Here is an 18,144-nt window from a genome sequence, read left to right as displayed (position 1 = left end):
TTTGACACTTATGCAGTTGAATCACCTTTAGTATTTGGAATTTTTAATGTTCACTTGATTACTCTCATTAATGCTATCTTTCACTTCCAGTTACAAGATTGTGACATTAGTGCCTGGACATAGTCATTCTTTCACTTTTTGTAGAATGCCTGGGATCTTGAAGTATGATTGCAACCTGTAAACATTACCATGAGATAGTAGTAGTATTTTGCTCCAGTGGGGGCTCCTAGAAACATCTCTTCATAAATCTCCATGCATTGGAGTCTGGAGTATGTGCAGCCTCACCTAGAGAGTCTATATGTGCTAACTAGTGAGTTCTGGAAGCTTTGTGGGAGAGACTAACATAACCTACTTCAACAAAAAGAGAGTGATGCATCTAGGCAGAAAACTCAAGCTGTGCAATGGATGCTGAGATAAACAGCTTACCAGGAAGATGGAAAACCAAAATAGGCTTTGGAGAGAACTGACTGAAGAAAAAGATGCAGCTACCACAGACTGGTATAAAAACATATATATGCAAATAGCTTTTCAAACCCAAACATTGACTGAATAGATTCTCTCTTAGAGAAGTCTTTATCTGCTAACACAGGATACAGAACAGTTGAGCAAAAGCTTTAGTGATCAGCAGGGATGGTTGTTGTGAGTTTACTGTTTCACTGAAAGGGTATGAAACTGGATTCATGAGACAGTGTCCAAGACAGAACAGAGACTTTGTAGTTCTTAGCCAATTGGAGCTGAACCTGTGCCAACTCATGTGCTGGAATCCTGCCATTACACATTATTGAGATTAATTCACTACTTCCATGCTGCCTAGAAGGAGAAGGCCTGAGATGCTTTTTAAAATGACAGTGTCTTGTTTCTCAGAGTTTCCCCTGAAGTCCTTGTTAGTGCATACCAAATCAACTGATACTTCTAAAGGAAGTTTAGCTTGCTGCTTGTGAGTTTTCCTTCTTCTTGCTTTTCCTTGCTGATTCTCTAAGCTCTGAATTACTGCTGCTTTTTCTTCCCTCCCTCTTCTTTAATCCTTGCAGGAGGAGGAAAATCTTTAGTTTTTTTCAGCCTCCACGTGCTTCTTCCTGAAGAATTGAACACTTAATGCTATGGCAGCTGCACTTAAAAGGTTCCAACCACAAGGTGGGCTTGGTGCTGGCATTGCTACTGAATTGTGGGGTTTTCTCCCAAGCACCTTCTCCAGTTCTGTGGGAGGAAAATGTCTAAGCTTGCAAACAAATCTATAGGGCCAGTTTCTGCAACAGAGCTGAGGAACAATTAGGAAACAAAGTAAAGGTAGACTTTCTATGGCAGTTGGTTGGAACATGCTGCAATTCCAATTTACCATAGCTGTCTGCTTATGTGAAGCATTGGAAAGTGAAATTTTAGGTAGTATTTTCTCTCATATGCCTTTAAAACTGGTTTGTCATTTCAGTTTCCATATTGTGTCAAAGCATTAGAGTCCACAGGGTATCAGAAAGGGTATGACAGCCTTACTATTTTTTATTTTTATGATTTTTTCATTCTGGATGTCTGAGACTTGTCAAACCTGGTAGTCAGAGAATTAAAAATAATCTCGTATAACAAACTGTAAACTTTAGACAACAGCTATTTATTTATTAGTAGTAGTATTGAGAGGTATATGTCTGCAGGAAGGATGCCAAGAATTTTGTTCCTGTGATGCTAGTTACCTCTTTTTTTCCTTCAGACTGATTCTAGCATTTGCTGCACATCTAGGTGTTTAATTAAATTTATCCAGATTTTTTTAGTTTGAGTTATATCTCGTAGCCTAGATCCTTGGGTTGTCTCTCTTGCCTGAAGAATTGCTTTTGAATGGCTTGTAAGTATTAAGCCTTTTGGCATAACTAGCAAGTGTAGTAATATGATAGCAGTGATATTACCTGTGCTAGGCTGTCTGTCAATGTGGATGGTTACCAGCAGGGAAAGAGCTGTCCACTTTCAGAGAATTTCTTCTCTATTGCTGTAGCCACCCTAAACAAAAGTCTAGAGCAGGTAGGTGGATAGTGTTTTCATGTTAATAAATTTAGTTTTGTTGGGAGACTACATAGTGTTGAGGATTGGGGACAAAGATTTATAGTTTCGGTCTGAATCACTGTAGTGAAAATTGCTAACTGCGTTCTGAGGTTTTTGTCTGAAGAATATTGGCATTACAGGTGGAGGGAAAAAAAAATCCCGAGATGTAGGTGTCCTTCCTGCCATGCTACAAAACCTATCAGATTTAGACTGCTACTCAACTGTGAAGTTGAATTGAGGAAAGCATTGCTGAAAATCACAGGAACTTGCTGAAAACTTGAAATGTGAGGAAGTTCCAGTGTAAAACTGTTTTATTCCAAGTTGCCATAGGTATTTCTTGGACCCAGAAAGGATAACTGAGTGCCCTTTTGTCTCCTTTGTCTTCTAGTCAAAGCAGGACTGCATGTGATTTGGGACCTTGTATGCCAAAGTTTCAAGCCTAGTGTGAAACAGTTGTTATAAATCCCCTTAGACCTCAGTTGTATAATGAAAGCACTAACAGACTTTTAAACATAACAGGTTTGCAAGGTGCTGGTACAATTCTGGCTCCCGGTTATGATGTGGTAACAAACACCATGCAGTCATATATATGTACATACATGGCACATAGAGAAACATGACCCTTTTTTCTAACATGCCTGCCTGTAAAGGCTGCTTCAGATTGGCTTCACAAATGAACAATAACTTTATATTAAATTCTGTATAATTTTAAATGTGGTTAATTATAAATTGATAGCTTGAGAGCACAAAACTTAATAAACAATTTGTACTGCTATGGTAACAGAAATCAAGGTGATACTCGGCTCTCTCTGTATCCCTTGTTTGCATATATATGCTCTCTCTCCATCTACCCTCTTTGCATTGTGCTTCTTTAAAATCTCTTTAAGAACAACCTGGTTTTAGAGACAATACTTTTCACTATGTTGGTAAACATCGGTTTTATTTCTCATTGTCCTTCTGTCAGCACATGCCAGTGTTATTGGTGTAGCAGTCAAAGAATGCAGTCAATACCTCATGGAATGTTTAAGGCTATTTTTCTTCCCAGTCTTAGCATCTGACATGACTTACTCAGAGCTGCGTGAAGTTGCAGTGGTAGCAAGTGTGTTGTTGGAGAGACTTGCTAAGAGTTCTCAATTCTTTGACCTTGAGCTTTCATCTGAATGTGCCATTACTAGTTTATCTAAGCGTATCTCCCCTGAAGCACAGGTGTCATTTTGGGTTTTCCAGGGTTTGTTTGTTCTCTCAGTCATCAGGCTCTGACATTCCTTTTCCTCTCTCCTTATTTTCTTGCATTTCATCCAGCATTTGAAGAGTTTGCAACATCCCTTGTGAAACAGGAGATGACCAACATGCCGCGTGGTGTGTATCATTCAGCCTTGAGAGGAGGGACCACACACTCAGACCAGGGGAAGACCATGGCAAGTGTTCCAAACTTCTTGCTGAAAATGTATGAGAGGAACAACCAACCAGGCATGACGCCAGGCCTTGCAGGTAAGCTGTCACTTTCTTGAAGTTAGACAGGTATACATGCTTTGACCCAAAGATTTCTATGAATCTGAGAGTAAATCAGTTTAAGAAACAATGACGTTTAACACCACTTGCATATGCCTATATACGCTTTTAAATTGTTGGCTTTATTAAATTAACTTTACTTTACTTTGGGTTCTCTGCTGACTTATGCAAGAATTCTTAACTGTTAGTATTGTATTGGTATTGACCTTTCTTTTCCCTGTCCCTCCCTCTTTAAGCTGGCATGTTGTTGTGTTACGACCTTCCAGTCCATATGGGCAAAGATGGCAAGCCTATAAATCGATTTCTGGCCAGCAGGGGACGCAATTTCCAGCAAATGTTGGTAGCCCTCATTCATGAGGTAAGTTGTTGGCTTTTCTTCCCTTTTCAGAGGAATTATGCTTACTTCCCTGCCTTACTACCTCATTTGTTTATGCTAATTAGGAATTAGTGTCAGCTAGCAATGGCATGTATGAATGTATCAAAATTAACTAAAGTTGCTGTGAGGGACAACTAACTAGAATTGAACATGTAAATAATTTTTTAACTGTTCACTACTGAAGTACCTGTTCCGAGAAATCAGTAGAACAAACAAGCTGACCTTTGCCTTTATCTGCCTTGCAGACTACTATACCTGCCTTATACTTGTCATGTGTAACCAGTTGCAGGTGAATAGCAGGTCTGAACAATGATGGGACTCTCTGGGGAAATGACATCTACACCTTGCTACGACTTGCTGTTTTATTCTGTTCTTAAATGTTTCAGCTCCCTGACCTATTAGGCTTATGACACTGAAACGATGCAGTTACTTTCAGTGTGGTTTTGGAAAAACGGCACAAAATAAGCCCCCACTTAATCATTACAGGAAATAAAGTGCTTGTAACAAAATCTTTCAGAGAGTCTAGAATTATGGTACTTTTATGGTTGATATGAATGTTGATCTTTGAAAAATTTGGAGAGCAGTAGAACAAAATAAGTAGTTAAACTGGATCTAGGGAAAATAAGTCTTCCTCTCCCAATTTTATGCCGATGAGAGCAGCTATTAACATAAGTTAAAGTGTATTAATCTCTTTAAAAGTTCATAAAATAACTGTTAATACAATCATTTTGTATTGCTGCAAATGTTAATTATATGCATCTGAGAGTGAAGTTTCTGCTCACAGGATATAAATAAGAATGTATGAATTAGTCTGATATGAGCAAAAGAGCATAGATGATGATAAAAAAACTTCTATAAAAATTAGATTGAGTCTTAGGCAGAATATCCAGAAAAGAAAACAATGTATGAATGTCTGGACATTTTAAAGATTCCCCCCGCCCTCCACCCCAGCAATGCCCATTGCTGTTCTACTTTTCAAGGATAGAAAACCTTAAACAGTCCTATTATTAGTGCTTTCTCTGTCCCATGTACAGGCAGTTTGGTGCTATTAAAGATAATTTGTACACTGTTTGTACAGAGGAGCCTTTTCTTCAGAGCACAGGATGCATCCTGTGTTGACAGTGAACCAGAACTGTGTGATAAAAGGAAGTGTTTTATCTAACACTCACACTGTACTTGTTGCAGAATTTGGAAGAGGTAGAATGAATGAGATACGGCTTGCAGGTGGGAGCGTGTCAGGGTCCTGATTTTGGTTTGTGAGTGACACGCAACAGACCTAAAGCCTGCCTGCTGCAAAATTCCTTTATGATGCTAATAAAATCAATGACACCAAACAATTTCTGTTATAAGTATAGCACAGGGTTTGAGTGGGAAGGTTTCGTGCACAGGGTTTGGAGAGTTTTCTGTTTACAAACTGAAAGCCTGACACAGAAGATGGGTGTCTGCAGTGGAAAATGCTTGGGGCTACATTCTGATCCTGTGATGCATCCGCATGGCTCGCTTCAGGCTTTGCTCTCAGGTCTTGCTCCGTGCTTGTTCACACTGCATTTGTACTGGTTAACTCCCTTGGTGTCTTTGAAGCAAATGAACTAGATCCCTCTCTAGCAAACCTGTCTGCAGCATAGTTTGCCTGAAGTTTCCAGTTCAGTGATGTGAATGCGTACCATGCGGGAATTGGCTGCTTCTACCTGGTGCAGTCTTCTTCCAGCTCTGTACCAACTGTCAAACACTTCCATGTGCTAGCGTGCACATAAGATTTTTACCTATCATAAAACATCCTATCATTTTGGTCCTTCTAAACTGAAAAGCCACAAAAAGTAATAATCATGTCTTGTGACCACAGAGACGCCACATGGAATCCCAGCAGAAGTTAGGTCAAGTCATACAAGGATGAAAGCTAGTCATTACCAGTTGGACTGGGGTAAAGAAATCTCTTCCCGGTTCTGTGTTATGAAGGCAGTGTCAACAGCATTATGAAGTACTTCAGATGGCAAGTTCTTCTCTCAAACTAGTAAAAATAAAGAACAAAAACCACCCTTAAACACAGATCTCAAGTTATCTAATCATGTATGCAAATTTAATAGATATTTTCCATCTTGACAGCTTTACCGCTAAAGAGTGAAAGCAGAAACTGGAGATAATACCCCTCATCATCACAGGAGTGTGCAAATAAATTAATGAGTGTTTTCTAACTAGTTGGGTGCTCCAGTGGAGAGCACCAGGGGAAGTCCACAAGAATATTGCAAAATATGTCAGAGGAGCAATTTAAATTTGTAACAAGTTATGAATGAAATGTGGGCTTGCACAACATCCAGAAAGAAAAGGTCTGCCTTCTATGTAGTTGCTTCATTCAGTGGGACCTGGGTTCAGTGCCAGGGGTTCTGGAGGAAAGCATACTTAATTATATTGTAATAAAAGCCATGTATTAAAGTGTTATAGTGGGATTACAGTGGGATGAAGATCAATTCTAAACTACTATGTTGTAAACACTTGCCTGTTGCCCTACTAAAGCACCAAATACAATTTCTGGTAAAAAATTTTAAATTATTTGTTTGTGTGTACTAGCATTGCTTGTAACATCCAGCAACACATCAAAAATTGACTTTTCTTATGCTAACAAGCTACCTTCATAGAAACACAACCTTAAAACATTTGCTTGACAAAGTGTGGGTTTTTTATTGAATGTGGTGAACTGGATGGTGTTAGTGAATACATACCAGTGACTGGAGACAGAAATATTATATTAAGTATCTCAGTATTTTACAAAGTCAATTGATTCAAGGTGTAGTAAAACTAAAAAGAAATCCAATTATGTTTGAAATATAAACCTAAACACAAAACATCTTCAGACAATCCTAACTGCACCGTTTTAGTGAAAATTTACAATAACTATAAAATTTTGATCAAAATATATCAGTATTTCTGTTCTCAGCTTACACTGCTTTAACAGACAAAAATGTTTTTTCTTGCCTTTTTTCCCTTATACCTAGAGACAGTTGGAGTTAGGGTTGTCAGGAAAAAGATATCTGGGCCTTTGGCTAGAAAAGAAGTGAGTCCCTGGGCTCATCCATCAGAATTTCATGCCTTAGTGTTTGTTTAGTCCTCGGTGTTCTTCTGGTGAGCAGTGTTTAACAGTAAAAGCAGGGAGCTTAAGCTGTAAAGCTATGAAACAGCAGTATTGGTCTAAGATAATTGAGTTAGTAGGACCTAGGCTCATCTTTTCCCTGCAGTGGCTATTAGAATTAACGTGTTTTTGCAAAGTCATTGCTTCAGAGTTCAACACAGCACATTAAGCAGGTTTTAGGGGGTTTAAATTACCAGAATGACACTGGTACTGCTTTGACTGCTTTTTATTTTGTTTGTTTTTTGGTTTTTTAACTCTTATAGTGACTTTTTAGGTAAAGAAAAAGTGTTTCATTAAGAACAAGTTTCCTTTGAAGCATTGCAGTCAGCATAAAGCTCTGAGAAAACTGTGAGGTGGATGTAAACACCAAGAAATTACAGTTAATTGGGAGATAGCAAGCATCCATTTATTTTATCTCTAAAAATCCTGAGCAGTTGGCATTTCCTTAGTTAGGGATTAGCAGTCATCAGTATAATTGCCATACTGGGATAATAACTTTTTTATCTCTTCAGTGATTTGATCTATGCTCACATCTGTAGAATGTGAATCTACAGGTTGCATATCTGTCTGCATCTGCTTATGCTTAGTTGCCATTCTTATGCTTAATTTTTGAAAACTGGAACATGGGGAGGGGCTTGATGCAACCAGCTTAATTTCTGTGAGATTCTTTATGTGTAAAAGTGTGATGCCTGAGATTCTGCTACCAAAAAACCCCAAGTTACATGAGGTTTGTATGCAGAGGAAAGAATTTCTTCTTGCATGTTTAGAAGTCTATAAAGCATACAAATAACAAATACCTGGGTTTAGCTGCCATTCAAATCTAACAGTGACAACAACAGTAAAAAGGTAATTTGCTGTTAAACCTTAACAGGCCAGGCTTACTCTATCTCCTAGGTGCTATTCTAGCTGAGGGATTGGATCCAGCTGTAATACATGTCAGCAGGATCAGATTAAGATGCAGAAGGGTGTTTTGATGTTATTTGGACTGGTATCTCATGGGAGGCAGAATATATGCTCAATAAATAGTGGTGCATTTGAAATGCTGTATTGCTCTTTACTGGTCACTGGTGACTTGAAAGAGGAAGATCATCTTCTCCCAGAAATTGGGATGTGCTGTTTGATTGATTATTAAACAGAGATTGTTAACTTCTGTTTGAGAGGACGTGTAAGTTAGTGTATTCACAGTGGTCAGAAGTCACTTAGACCATGGGTTTTCTTTGTTTTCTCTGTGGCTGCCTGGATCATACTGTACAAGAAGTCCCTGAGGTTTATCACAGCCACCTGGGCTAGATTAGCTAATAATTACCTGTTTCTGTTTCAGTTTTCAGAGTAATTTTCCCTAGGAGTTTATGGGAACAATCTCTTACCAGCTTCACTCACCTCTGTTGTGAAAATGAATGAGGATGAATAGTCACATATGTTCACATCATGTACCATATGTTTTGGTGGTTCTATAAATGTATGTTTTGGGTCAAAGTTATTAGGCTTTCAGCTAGCTACCCATATTTTCTTTCTTTAATGGAGGTGAAGGGAACAGTTTATACTACGTGCAAAAAGCACAGAGGCAGCCTGCTGTACAGATGTGTACAGATGTGGTAAATGGTGGCTTTGACAGTCTGAACCGATGCAGTGTTTTTCAAATAAAACAAATAAAGGAGGATGGTCTTGCCTTTGCATGTTTCTCGATATTCAAGTGCTTGCTTTATGTTGGAAATAGCACAGTTGTTTTGCCCTAATAGTAATATTTACAGGCACAATGGCAAAGGTGGGTGCCATTGGTGAATTGTAAAGTATTAAATACTGCTCTGCAAATAATAATCATATTAGGCACCTGTATACTCTCAGATTAAACATTTCCTGCTTCCGTTTTAAGTGCATTCATTAGATGTGCTGTGGTGACATGCATCTTTAAGCACTAAAGTGGAAAGCTCCTTCTGTACGTTTCTTTTCTGGTCTGATTTTGATGTAATCAAGAGATTCAAGGGCTTATTCAAACCTTGTATGTGAAGTACCTTAAGATGATAATTGGATTTTTTGGGACAGAATTGGCTGTAGTATATTCTTCTGTGCCTAGGTATTTCAGTGGATGTAGTTCAGACTATGAACTACTTTGTGCTGGTTTCCACTACTGAATTTACTGAATGTATCTCCTCCAGTGATGAAACAGTATTCAGGAAGTAAGTTTTTTCACAGATTTTTGCTTTTCTCCTCCTCAGTCTAATGTGCCTTGGAGAAAGATGGGCAATTTTTTTCTCACAAAGGAATGCTGGGGGGAGGATTTGGAAGTGTATGCTTGCAAGTATGTTAAAAAGAGCAAGCCTCTAAGCAAAATTTGACAAGAAAAGAGATGCTACTTCACAGTTTCATTCATATGGATATGTAACGCTAGCCTTTTGTATGAAATCACTGATGCTGCAGTTTATATGTCCCATATGTGAGAAGGGCATTTAAATACACACCTAAACATCTCACTGACATATGGGTATTGTCTAAAACATGTATTCACAGCCACACGTGTTAGAGATGAGCTGAATTTAGGGACCATGTGAGTTGGCAGGGCTATCAAAGTGGAAACCTGTTGTACCTAGTAAAAGAACTTATACTCTACAGTAGACTTTAAGGTGGGCCATAAGTATTAATGATATCATAGTTTCTAGGTTCTTTAAACAGTATTATTTCAATTAGATACCTAGGGAAGTGATAGAAACATGCTTAATTTCACTGTTCCCTAAATCTGTTTTCTGTGCCCCCTGCTGGGTATGTATCAGTCCAAAAGGAGTGAGCAATATACAAAGATCTATGGCAGCAGCAAAGGCACCAGGGCTGAAAGAAAGCTAATCCAGATCTTACCATGGTGTTTTTTATTGGGAGTGCACTGGAGAAGGGGAAGTGAGCTTCTGTTTTCACTTGAAATTACTTTCCAGTCTTGCAGAAGCGTGCAAAACTTGTGCCATGTCTATTTGGAAGTGTTGAAGTACAGGAGTAGTATCTCCTGTGGCTTGCCAGCATTCCCTGTCTTGGGTTTTGGCCAGCACAGTCTACACTTGTGTGTCTTTTCAGGGAGAAAAGACACTTGTGTGTCCTTCTTAAGCATCCATCAATAGGCTCAGATTACTAGCTCCTAGCTCATGCTGCTTCTTATTGTCTCAGATGTCAGGCTGCAGCTCTTCCTTGAAAATTACTTGGCAGCCTGTTCTGGCTGTGCTGCGTCCTAAGGACATCCCAGGACCAGTATGGCAGTGTTTCACAACCACTCATCATTGGTTCAGAAGTCCCTTCAGAGCCTCCTTCCCCGTGCCTCCCACCCATTCAATGTCTTACACATAAAGTGCACACTCAAAAGAATCTGAACTTCACTTACTGTCAGCTTTGTCTATGCTTGCTCGTATGAGTTAACCAATACTTAATGTAGTTGTTGTTATCATTGTGTATCCAGTGATAGAGGAGAAGTAAAGACTGCTGGTATCTTGTACTGAAAAAGCAGGTATCAGCACTGGTTATGTGATAATCTTCAGCATTATATCCACTCATTTTCAGTCATAGATGAATTTTACTTGAGTGTTCTTTTTTATGTGAAGATGTTCAATTCCTTCTTGTCTTCCTCTCATTCCACATATCTGCAAAATGTTTACTCCCATGAAGTAAGTTAATTAATCAAAAGCTGCTCAGTTCTGCTGGTGATCAAGCACATGTGCAAATTTTAGATAAGATGTGCAAGGTACTAATAATATGTTCCTGATTAGACCATGTTGTCTAGTTGCTTTAAATGCAACAGTACACCTAAAGCTTTATATTTCCTGCGTGAGCACCTGAAGTGTTTTGAAGGCCTGCTTTTGCTCTGGTGCACAGGTGTGGATTACACAGTGAAATTCATAGATCTCCATGAGACCAGGCAAATCTAAATGCACAAGTCTAAAATAGTTTCAGAGTAGGGGCAAAGGTGAAGACTGGAGTCACTGCAATTGCCTTGGGAACCTGAGGCAAACAATTCTGACTGGAGCCTTGACCACTCATCAGCTTGTTGGAGGAATTGATAAGCAGAGATGAGAGGGGTGTGTCAATAAAATTTTGGCTAAAAGGGAAGGACTAATGTTACTGCGTCATTGAAAGATGAGATTTCTTTTCTTCTGTGGGGTGTATTTGTATGGGCTGTGGGGTGGAGTAGGTCATCTCTTTTGATTGGTTGACTTTTAGATTGTATTTATTTGTATAGGGTGTTAGTACTTAAAACTGGTTTAAGTTCACCACTGACAGTGGGCGTGAAGCTTTAGCACAGTCCTTTGTTTTATGTTATAAAATCCATGTAAAGAAAGAATATTGACTGCATTATGTGGATCATGAGGGACATAGAGGAGATGAAGCAGGAAGACTTAGGAAGATAATTCAAGGGAAGTTCAGTTGTTTGTCTTGGTTAACCATTCTGTACAGAGGAGGCCAGTGGAGCACATGATGGAGAAAGGAGGGGTTTGCATACCTTGAGGCATGCAGTGTTTTAGATGTTAATGGTGACTAGTCTTCATAATAAAATAAAATAGGAGGAATAAAAAGGAAGAATAATAACCTTAAGCCTGACAAGATTAGTTACTCTAGGTGGGCTTTGCACAATTTTTAATCCCAGCTCACAGGGTTTTTCCATTACTCAGGGAGTCTGGCATGTTCTTTTAATTTAGAAATAGAAAGTATAGAAATAGAAAGTATAGGCCTTAAACAGCAGATACTGAGATATATCCCATCTCACCTCAACCTGACATGTTTGCCCTTCCTTTATTAAAAACTTATTACCCTGGAAACTGCTGAGATTAAATAACTTATTTCCAATGGAGTCCAAATGGCTATGATGACATTTTTTTCATCTTTTTGGTAGAGGGAGACAGTAGAAATAATTGGACGATAGCAAGAAAAATCAATTCTGTATGCCCACCATGGAATATAATGAGATATAACAATACACATCCGTCATTTTAATTACAGACCTTATGTTGTTTGTGGGTCTGAAAACAGCAGTTAAGAGAAGACACCTGAACTCCTATCTTACCTTAGCAAAATGTTGCTGCAGTTAAGCCAGTCACGGAGAGAGGGAAATAGAGACTCCTGTAATTAGTCGTGATATAAATTTTTTGTGAATTAATATATTTTGATTTATAAATTGCATAACATGCAAATTGCATGGAGAGAGGTACATACATCATGCAGGACTGATGTCTGGAAGACCTTTCCTGGTAGCCTTGAATTTGTGACCCTTTCTGTTTAACTTGCCCCTGTAACTATGTTGTTAAGCTACCAAGGGCTAGTAAATGGCTTGTTACTTACTGAGATCACTTGACTTCATTTCTGTTTTTCAACATGTTCTGAAAAAGTCTTTGAGTCAGTTTGCTATGGTGCTTGCTGAAGAGAACAACCTTGGGCTTATGAGGAAAGTCTGTGCACATACATCAGATTGTGTAGTTGACTGAGTTATTCTGTTGTGAAGTTGAGGCTGTCATATTTGGGTGAGATTTGGAGGCAAGCAGGGAGAGCTGTTGCATATTTCTTTAAACTATCTTTGAGGCAGTGTGGTTTTTCTCCTGTTAGTTCTATACTGGTACTTCCTAGAAAGAAACTTTGTGATTAGTTTGGGTTTTTTTAACAATTCCTTTCCTTAAAGGAAGTTAGAACTATGTACTTGAACATAGTTATATATACCCCAGTCATGGATATTAACTCCCTTTGAACAATCTCCCTTGCATTTAGGTAGTCATCTACTTGTTTTTATTTTAAATGTCTGTTTAAAACTTTTAGAAGCACCTAAGATTTACAAAAACTATGGCAAACATAAACTGCACTAACATCTTTGTTATATACATATTTTTATCTGCCAGTGCTACTAACTCTTGTGCTTATTGCCACATATAGTTCCACTGCTTTCTCTGGGATCAGTTATCTGTTGAACTACCTGAAGCAACCAGTTTTGTCTGGCCTGGGTAACGTGGTGTGGGTAAAACCAGAAAGAAGAACAATGTACATTATCATTTTAGTTCCCTGTAGCCATGTGTAATGTCCTATGGCCATGAGCAAAATGATTGCTTGCAAATCACATGTCGGAGAACATACGTTCTGCATATATTAGACTTAATGTAACTTTTTCTACTCTTTCTGGTGGGTTGCACAGGTTAACATTCAACCTTCTGAATGGCACCGCTCCATACTGCTGCCACAGTCCTGGTTAGGATTTATGAGTCGAACCTACAGAGCAGTCCTGCAGGTAATTTCGAGGTACATAATATTGTGCACATTAATGCTCATTCAAGTGGTATGAGTTGTATTTCTACCAGCAAGAGCATCCATGCAACTTACAATAATATAAAAAAACAGCTTGAGGTGTTTAATAACAAAATTTATGAAAAGAAAATAAAAATGAGTCTTCGGTTAATGGCAGCACAATCTGGGATACCCATTGTAAAGTATAACTTCTGCTTTACAGTTCAGGTTCTTGCAGTCTTGTTCCTGCATCAAGTTGCAGAATGTGTCAATTCTTAGAATTTTTAGAATGTGGAATTTTAGCTAGAACTCTAACCTATCATTTTGGGTAGGAATTTTGTAATAATAGTATCATGAAGTCAACAGAAGCTATCAAGGAATGATTCATTAAATAGAACTTCTATTAACCAGCCTACATTGCTGTCACACTGTGAGGGACCTCGTCTTTTGATTTTTCCACCCTATCTAATGATTAGGAAACATCTTAAAACCTCTCTTTCGTTAGGTTAGCTGACCTGTTATCTAGGACAATGTAGTGTCATTTGGTTGTTCAACAGGAATGATCTAAAAAACTTCTAACAAATAGCTGCCTTCTAGAAGGCTCTCTTTGTGCTACTAGAAGGGCTTATTTGTTTGTATTTCCAGGCCACATCAGCTGTTTTCAGCATGAGCAACTCAGGTTGCTGAGTGAATTCTAGAAGCTTTGGCTGTTCCTTGTTTTGCTGTGCAGCAAAACATATGCGTCTCTAACATTTTCAAAGCAAATTTTATCTTGGCCATCAGCAAAACACCAGATTCTAAGCTGAGCAAGCCCCATTACAAAGCAGGCAGCAGCTATTCAAATTGTAATTTTAGGCCATAACTACAGAGGGGGCCATCATTGCGTGCATTTAATTACTTTCCTATGTTGCTTCCCATCTGAGGCAGGATTTCATGAGAAGCTTGGTATTTACCAGACTTGTTTCTGAAAGCCTCTCTAGGATTTCATGCCATTTTACAGGGCAATAGAGCCTATTTTTGTCACTTCTGAAGTCCCTCAGTGGAGACCTAGTATCTTTACTTACTCCTCATGCTTCTATACTACATTTCATCTGAGATGAACGAAAGAGACTACAGTATGAATAGTCTGGATACTACATAGTTCAGTATTTCTGAACAACTAGTAATCATTTCTACAGTTTTGAGGCAGACATTGATAGGGTCCAGTTCACCAAAACACTTGTATGAGGACATTTTCCCTTTGGACACCTGAACATTCTCTTGTCTTTCATTACGTCTACTCACATGCTTAAGCACTTCTGCCAATTTGTGCATTCAGCATGTTTTTGAGACTGAAATCACCCTCTTCATGATGATCCTATAGGTCTTGATTTAGTACAGAACTTAAACCAATGTTTATGTGTTTGGGCAAATTGCAATAGGTTTTCGCATAGTTTTTATGCAGGCTTCTCTTTAGTCAGTGTATTTTATATGATCTTTTAATCTCTGTGGAGAGTCACTTTTTGAGTGACATCTGGATTTACAGGACTGACTCTTGTATTCTCAGGTTTTTATGCACACCCAATCTACAAGCGTTCAGTACCTGAAAAACACAGCTTATGTGCCTATATTTTTCACTTAAGGCTTAATAACCTACGAAGGAACAGTAACTGACAACCTAAACAAGTTGAGATGTAGTTGTCTCTCAGTTGAAGACTGAATATTAAAGCAAAGCTGCTTAAAATATTCAGATAATAATTGTTAGAGGCCATATCATCTCCTTCATGGTACAGAAAGAACTGTTGTAGGAGGTCACAGGGAGGTTGGGGTCATAGAAAGGAAAAAATAAGGAGTTCTGCTTTAAATAGTGAATCAAGAAAGTGATGTTTTGCTGTTAGAATCCATTTTAGCTAGCAGGTTTCTAAATCTCATTCCCTGCTTGTTGTACCCCTTCTCAGGGGAGCTTGTGTCTTTGCATGGACTAGGAGAGATGTCTCAGTATCTGTGGCCGTTTGTGCCATCTGCAGCTTGTTTTTCTCTCAGAGAATAAAAAATTACAAATTCTTTTACTTACTATATTGTGTATTACAGTGGGAACCCATATGAAAAGCAGTCAAGTTCACATATGAAGTAGCCCTCAAGTGAAAGGCTACATCCATTACCGAAGTGTTCTCTGAAGAAATCTTATGATGATTGGTCATGTGAGATCCACTTCTGACTTATTCTGTAATTCTGCAGGGGAGGCAGGCAGAGCTGGAGATGCAGTTAAAACATGGAAAAGAGGATCCTGAAGAGGTGCAGTACAAACAATTTACAGCCTGGCTGTGGTAAGGAACTGCCTGTCTGCTCCTCATCACTTGTAATGGCAAGTGAGGGGGCAGAGGAGGGCAAGACTTCAAAGCCTTTAGTTTTGAAAGTTTAAAGACTATATGAGCACTACTGAAAAAAACCCGCATACCAGATACAGTGACCAAGTGGAGGGGAGCAGAAAGAAAGAAACTACTGGGTGACTGTCTGTAAGGATTCCCATATGCAGGCGTTCACAGGTACCTTCCCCTCTACCATGTCTGACATTTTGTAGGGTGAGCAACTGGAAGGAATGGAAAACTGTATTTGTTTTGTGTCACGCTAAAGCAGAAGGATTATACAAAGAGTAAAACTTACTTGTAGAGACTAAGGGAGCAGTCTCACTGAAAACGGCTTGATAAAACAAATGTAAGAGATGGTATGATGTATGTCATAGTGAACTGAGACACACCTTGGTTCATATGGTAAGCTGGCAATGTTGAGCCTAAGGATGTTGTTTAAGACAAAACACCTGATGCACACCCTGATCCGTATCCTCAACTACTTCTGTTTCAGTCAGCTGAGGAGTGTCTTAGTCTGCCAGGATTTAGCCCTGTATGTGCATGGCCAGGGGGACAAGGTGGGAAGTGGGAGGCTTCATGGAGAGAAGGAACTATGTACCCATGAACAATATAAATATCTGTTTCCATGCTTGTACATAAGTGCATTGGGAACAAAGTATGTACAAGCAAAACCAAAATGCCCTTTGCCCATTTCAGTCAAAAAGGTGTTACTAACTCCCACTCAACATGAATACAAGATTTGTGTCTGTTGTTTTATTCCAGCTAAGTCTGAATTCGAGGGTTTCATAGTAAGATCCAGAATGATACAGTATTGTAGAAGAATCTCTTCTACATTTGTAGTAGCTGCACAATTTTCTGTTGTTGCTCTACCTGATCCCTTTCTTGATAGGGTACAAGGAAAAAACATTTTCCAGGTGAAAAGAATGCCTGTAGCAATGTTACTTTTGTAGATTTCTTCTGAACTGATTTCTGCTCTGTATTTCCTAAACAGCATTAATGTAAGCTGTGTCAAAAATGACCAGAATTCTCTTAAACAGTAGAGAAATCAAAGCAGTAAGTGAACTGGGAGCCCAGTCTTAGCTTTCATGTCTTTTCCTGTTCCCCCTTAATTGCTTGGTGCTTCAGGGCTCTAACTTCAGTACCTATTACGCATTTGTGTTGTCCACACAGTGCCTACTTTTTCTGTAGTCATGGTCAGGATGGTCTTGGATGCTGTAGTGTACAGGATCTCTTTCCTCACCCAAATAATAATAATTATAATAAATTCACTGCATCTCTGGTTATGTCTTGATATGAATGCAATACTAAACAAATGCAGACAAGCAGCATATTATAAATCAGCTACAGTAATGTGTAAGAAATTGTAACTACTCCTATGGCTTTCATTTAAATGGATTCTGGTTACTATATTGTCTAATAGCATAAGTGCCCACAGTGGTTCCTGGATTATAGAAAATGTTGGGTAAATTGTTATGGTTGTCCATTGCAAAACATTCTCATTTATTATGCTAAGATATAGCACAGTGATCTGGAAATTTACGTGTTAACAGCTCAAGCAACAGATTTATGGCTATTGCATAGAACCTGCATTTTACAAAAAGTGGTATGAAATCAAATAAGACCTCTTTATAAAACATTGGTAGTGCACATGAGTGTGAAGAAATGTTGGGTGGTATGTAAGCACTTCTACAGTTTTAATGCTTGTGATTAATTTGCACTAAATTTTCTGATAGCTAGATGAGATAATTTTTAACCTAGAATGGACATGTGCAAGGCATAAGGGGAAATTAGCTAAGTTAATGCTATAGTATAATGAACGTGGTGTAAATTCTTTCTGTTGCAGGGTCAGAGATATGTTGACTGATGTCATCAAAGGTGCTTCCAAGTAAGAACTGCTAATTTATTACAGATGAGAATGAGTTCTCTTTTGTAGCAGAAGATACAAGATAGTATTTTCTGCAACTGATTATCTGCCAATTTCATGATTTCACATGAATGCTGTCCAGGAAAGGAACTCTGCCCCACTTTGTGCTTTGAGATTTTTATCACTGACTGTGTCTATTAGAAAGGCTGATGCCTAATGTTTTGAGTAAAGCCTGGGTATGCTATATGCACTATTAATCTGTTCTTTTTTTAACTAGCAGACTGTTTGCCTCAAGTAACTTCATTTATCCAGAAGCTTGCTGGTCTTTAGTGGAGTATGGGCTCATCAGAACTGTCCCACTTCCTGTTAAGGTGTCTTTCATGTGCCCAGATGCCCCCAAAGGCAGGAAATTACATGTTTTCAGATTGTGACAGGCTTGTTCATTTGCTATTAGAATTAACACATTGCTTTTAGGCAGCAGTAAGTATCTTAACCTTCCTTCATACGCTGCTAAATTGGTTTGACTTCCTCCTTTTGCTCTCCACTGGCAGCTAGCTTCCTATTATGCTTTGCCTTTGAGTAACATGAAATTGGCTGCTTGCTTAAGGTTAAGCAAAAGCGTCAGAAAGAGTGAATCCTCATAAGAACAAGTACTTAG

The 18,144-nt window shown here is 38.7% G+C and overlaps 1 protein-coding gene and 1 long non-coding RNA gene across 5 annotated transcripts in view; one reads left to right on the top strand and one right to left on the bottom strand.

The window, feature by feature from the left end:
* Positions 1-18,144, top strand: part of FOCAD (focadhesin) — a 127,047-nt gene that overhangs the window by 72,153 nt on the left and 36,750 nt on the right. Inside the window, exons 23-27 of the mRNA XM_049796559.1 lie at positions 3,328-3,516; positions 3,774-3,895; positions 13,186-13,278; positions 15,492-15,580; positions 17,466-17,507. Coding sequence (XP_049652516.1) covers positions 3,328-3,516; positions 3,774-3,895; positions 13,186-13,278; positions 15,492-15,580; positions 17,466-17,507 — 535 coding nt within the window. The remainder of the gene's footprint in view (positions 1-3,327; positions 3,517-3,773; positions 3,896-13,185; positions 13,279-15,491; positions 15,581-17,465; positions 17,508-18,144) is intronic.
* LOC126036598 (uncharacterized) overlaps positions 5,064-18,144 on the bottom strand; it is a 46,513-nt gene continuing 33,432 nt past the window's right edge. For 3 of the 4 annotated variants that reach the window (XR_007505190.1, XR_007505188.1, XR_007505187.1), the window contains 2 exons: positions 10,399-10,654; positions 5,064-5,921 (listed from right to left, as the gene is read on the bottom strand). This is a non-coding gene — a long non-coding RNA (uncharacterized LOC126036598). The remainder of the gene's footprint in view (positions 5,922-10,398; positions 10,655-18,144) is intronic. The other variant, XR_007505189.1, reaches the window with a different exon arrangement.

Source organism: Accipiter gentilis, chromosome Z, assembly GCF_929443795.1.
Source record: "Accipiter gentilis chromosome Z, bAccGen1.1, whole genome shotgun sequence".
Taxonomy (NCBI): domain Eukaryota; kingdom Metazoa; phylum Chordata; class Aves; order Accipitriformes; family Accipitridae; genus Astur; species Astur gentilis.
The sequence above is the reverse complement of the archived record's forward strand: the minus strand, read 5'-3'. Positions and strand labels throughout refer to the sequence as shown.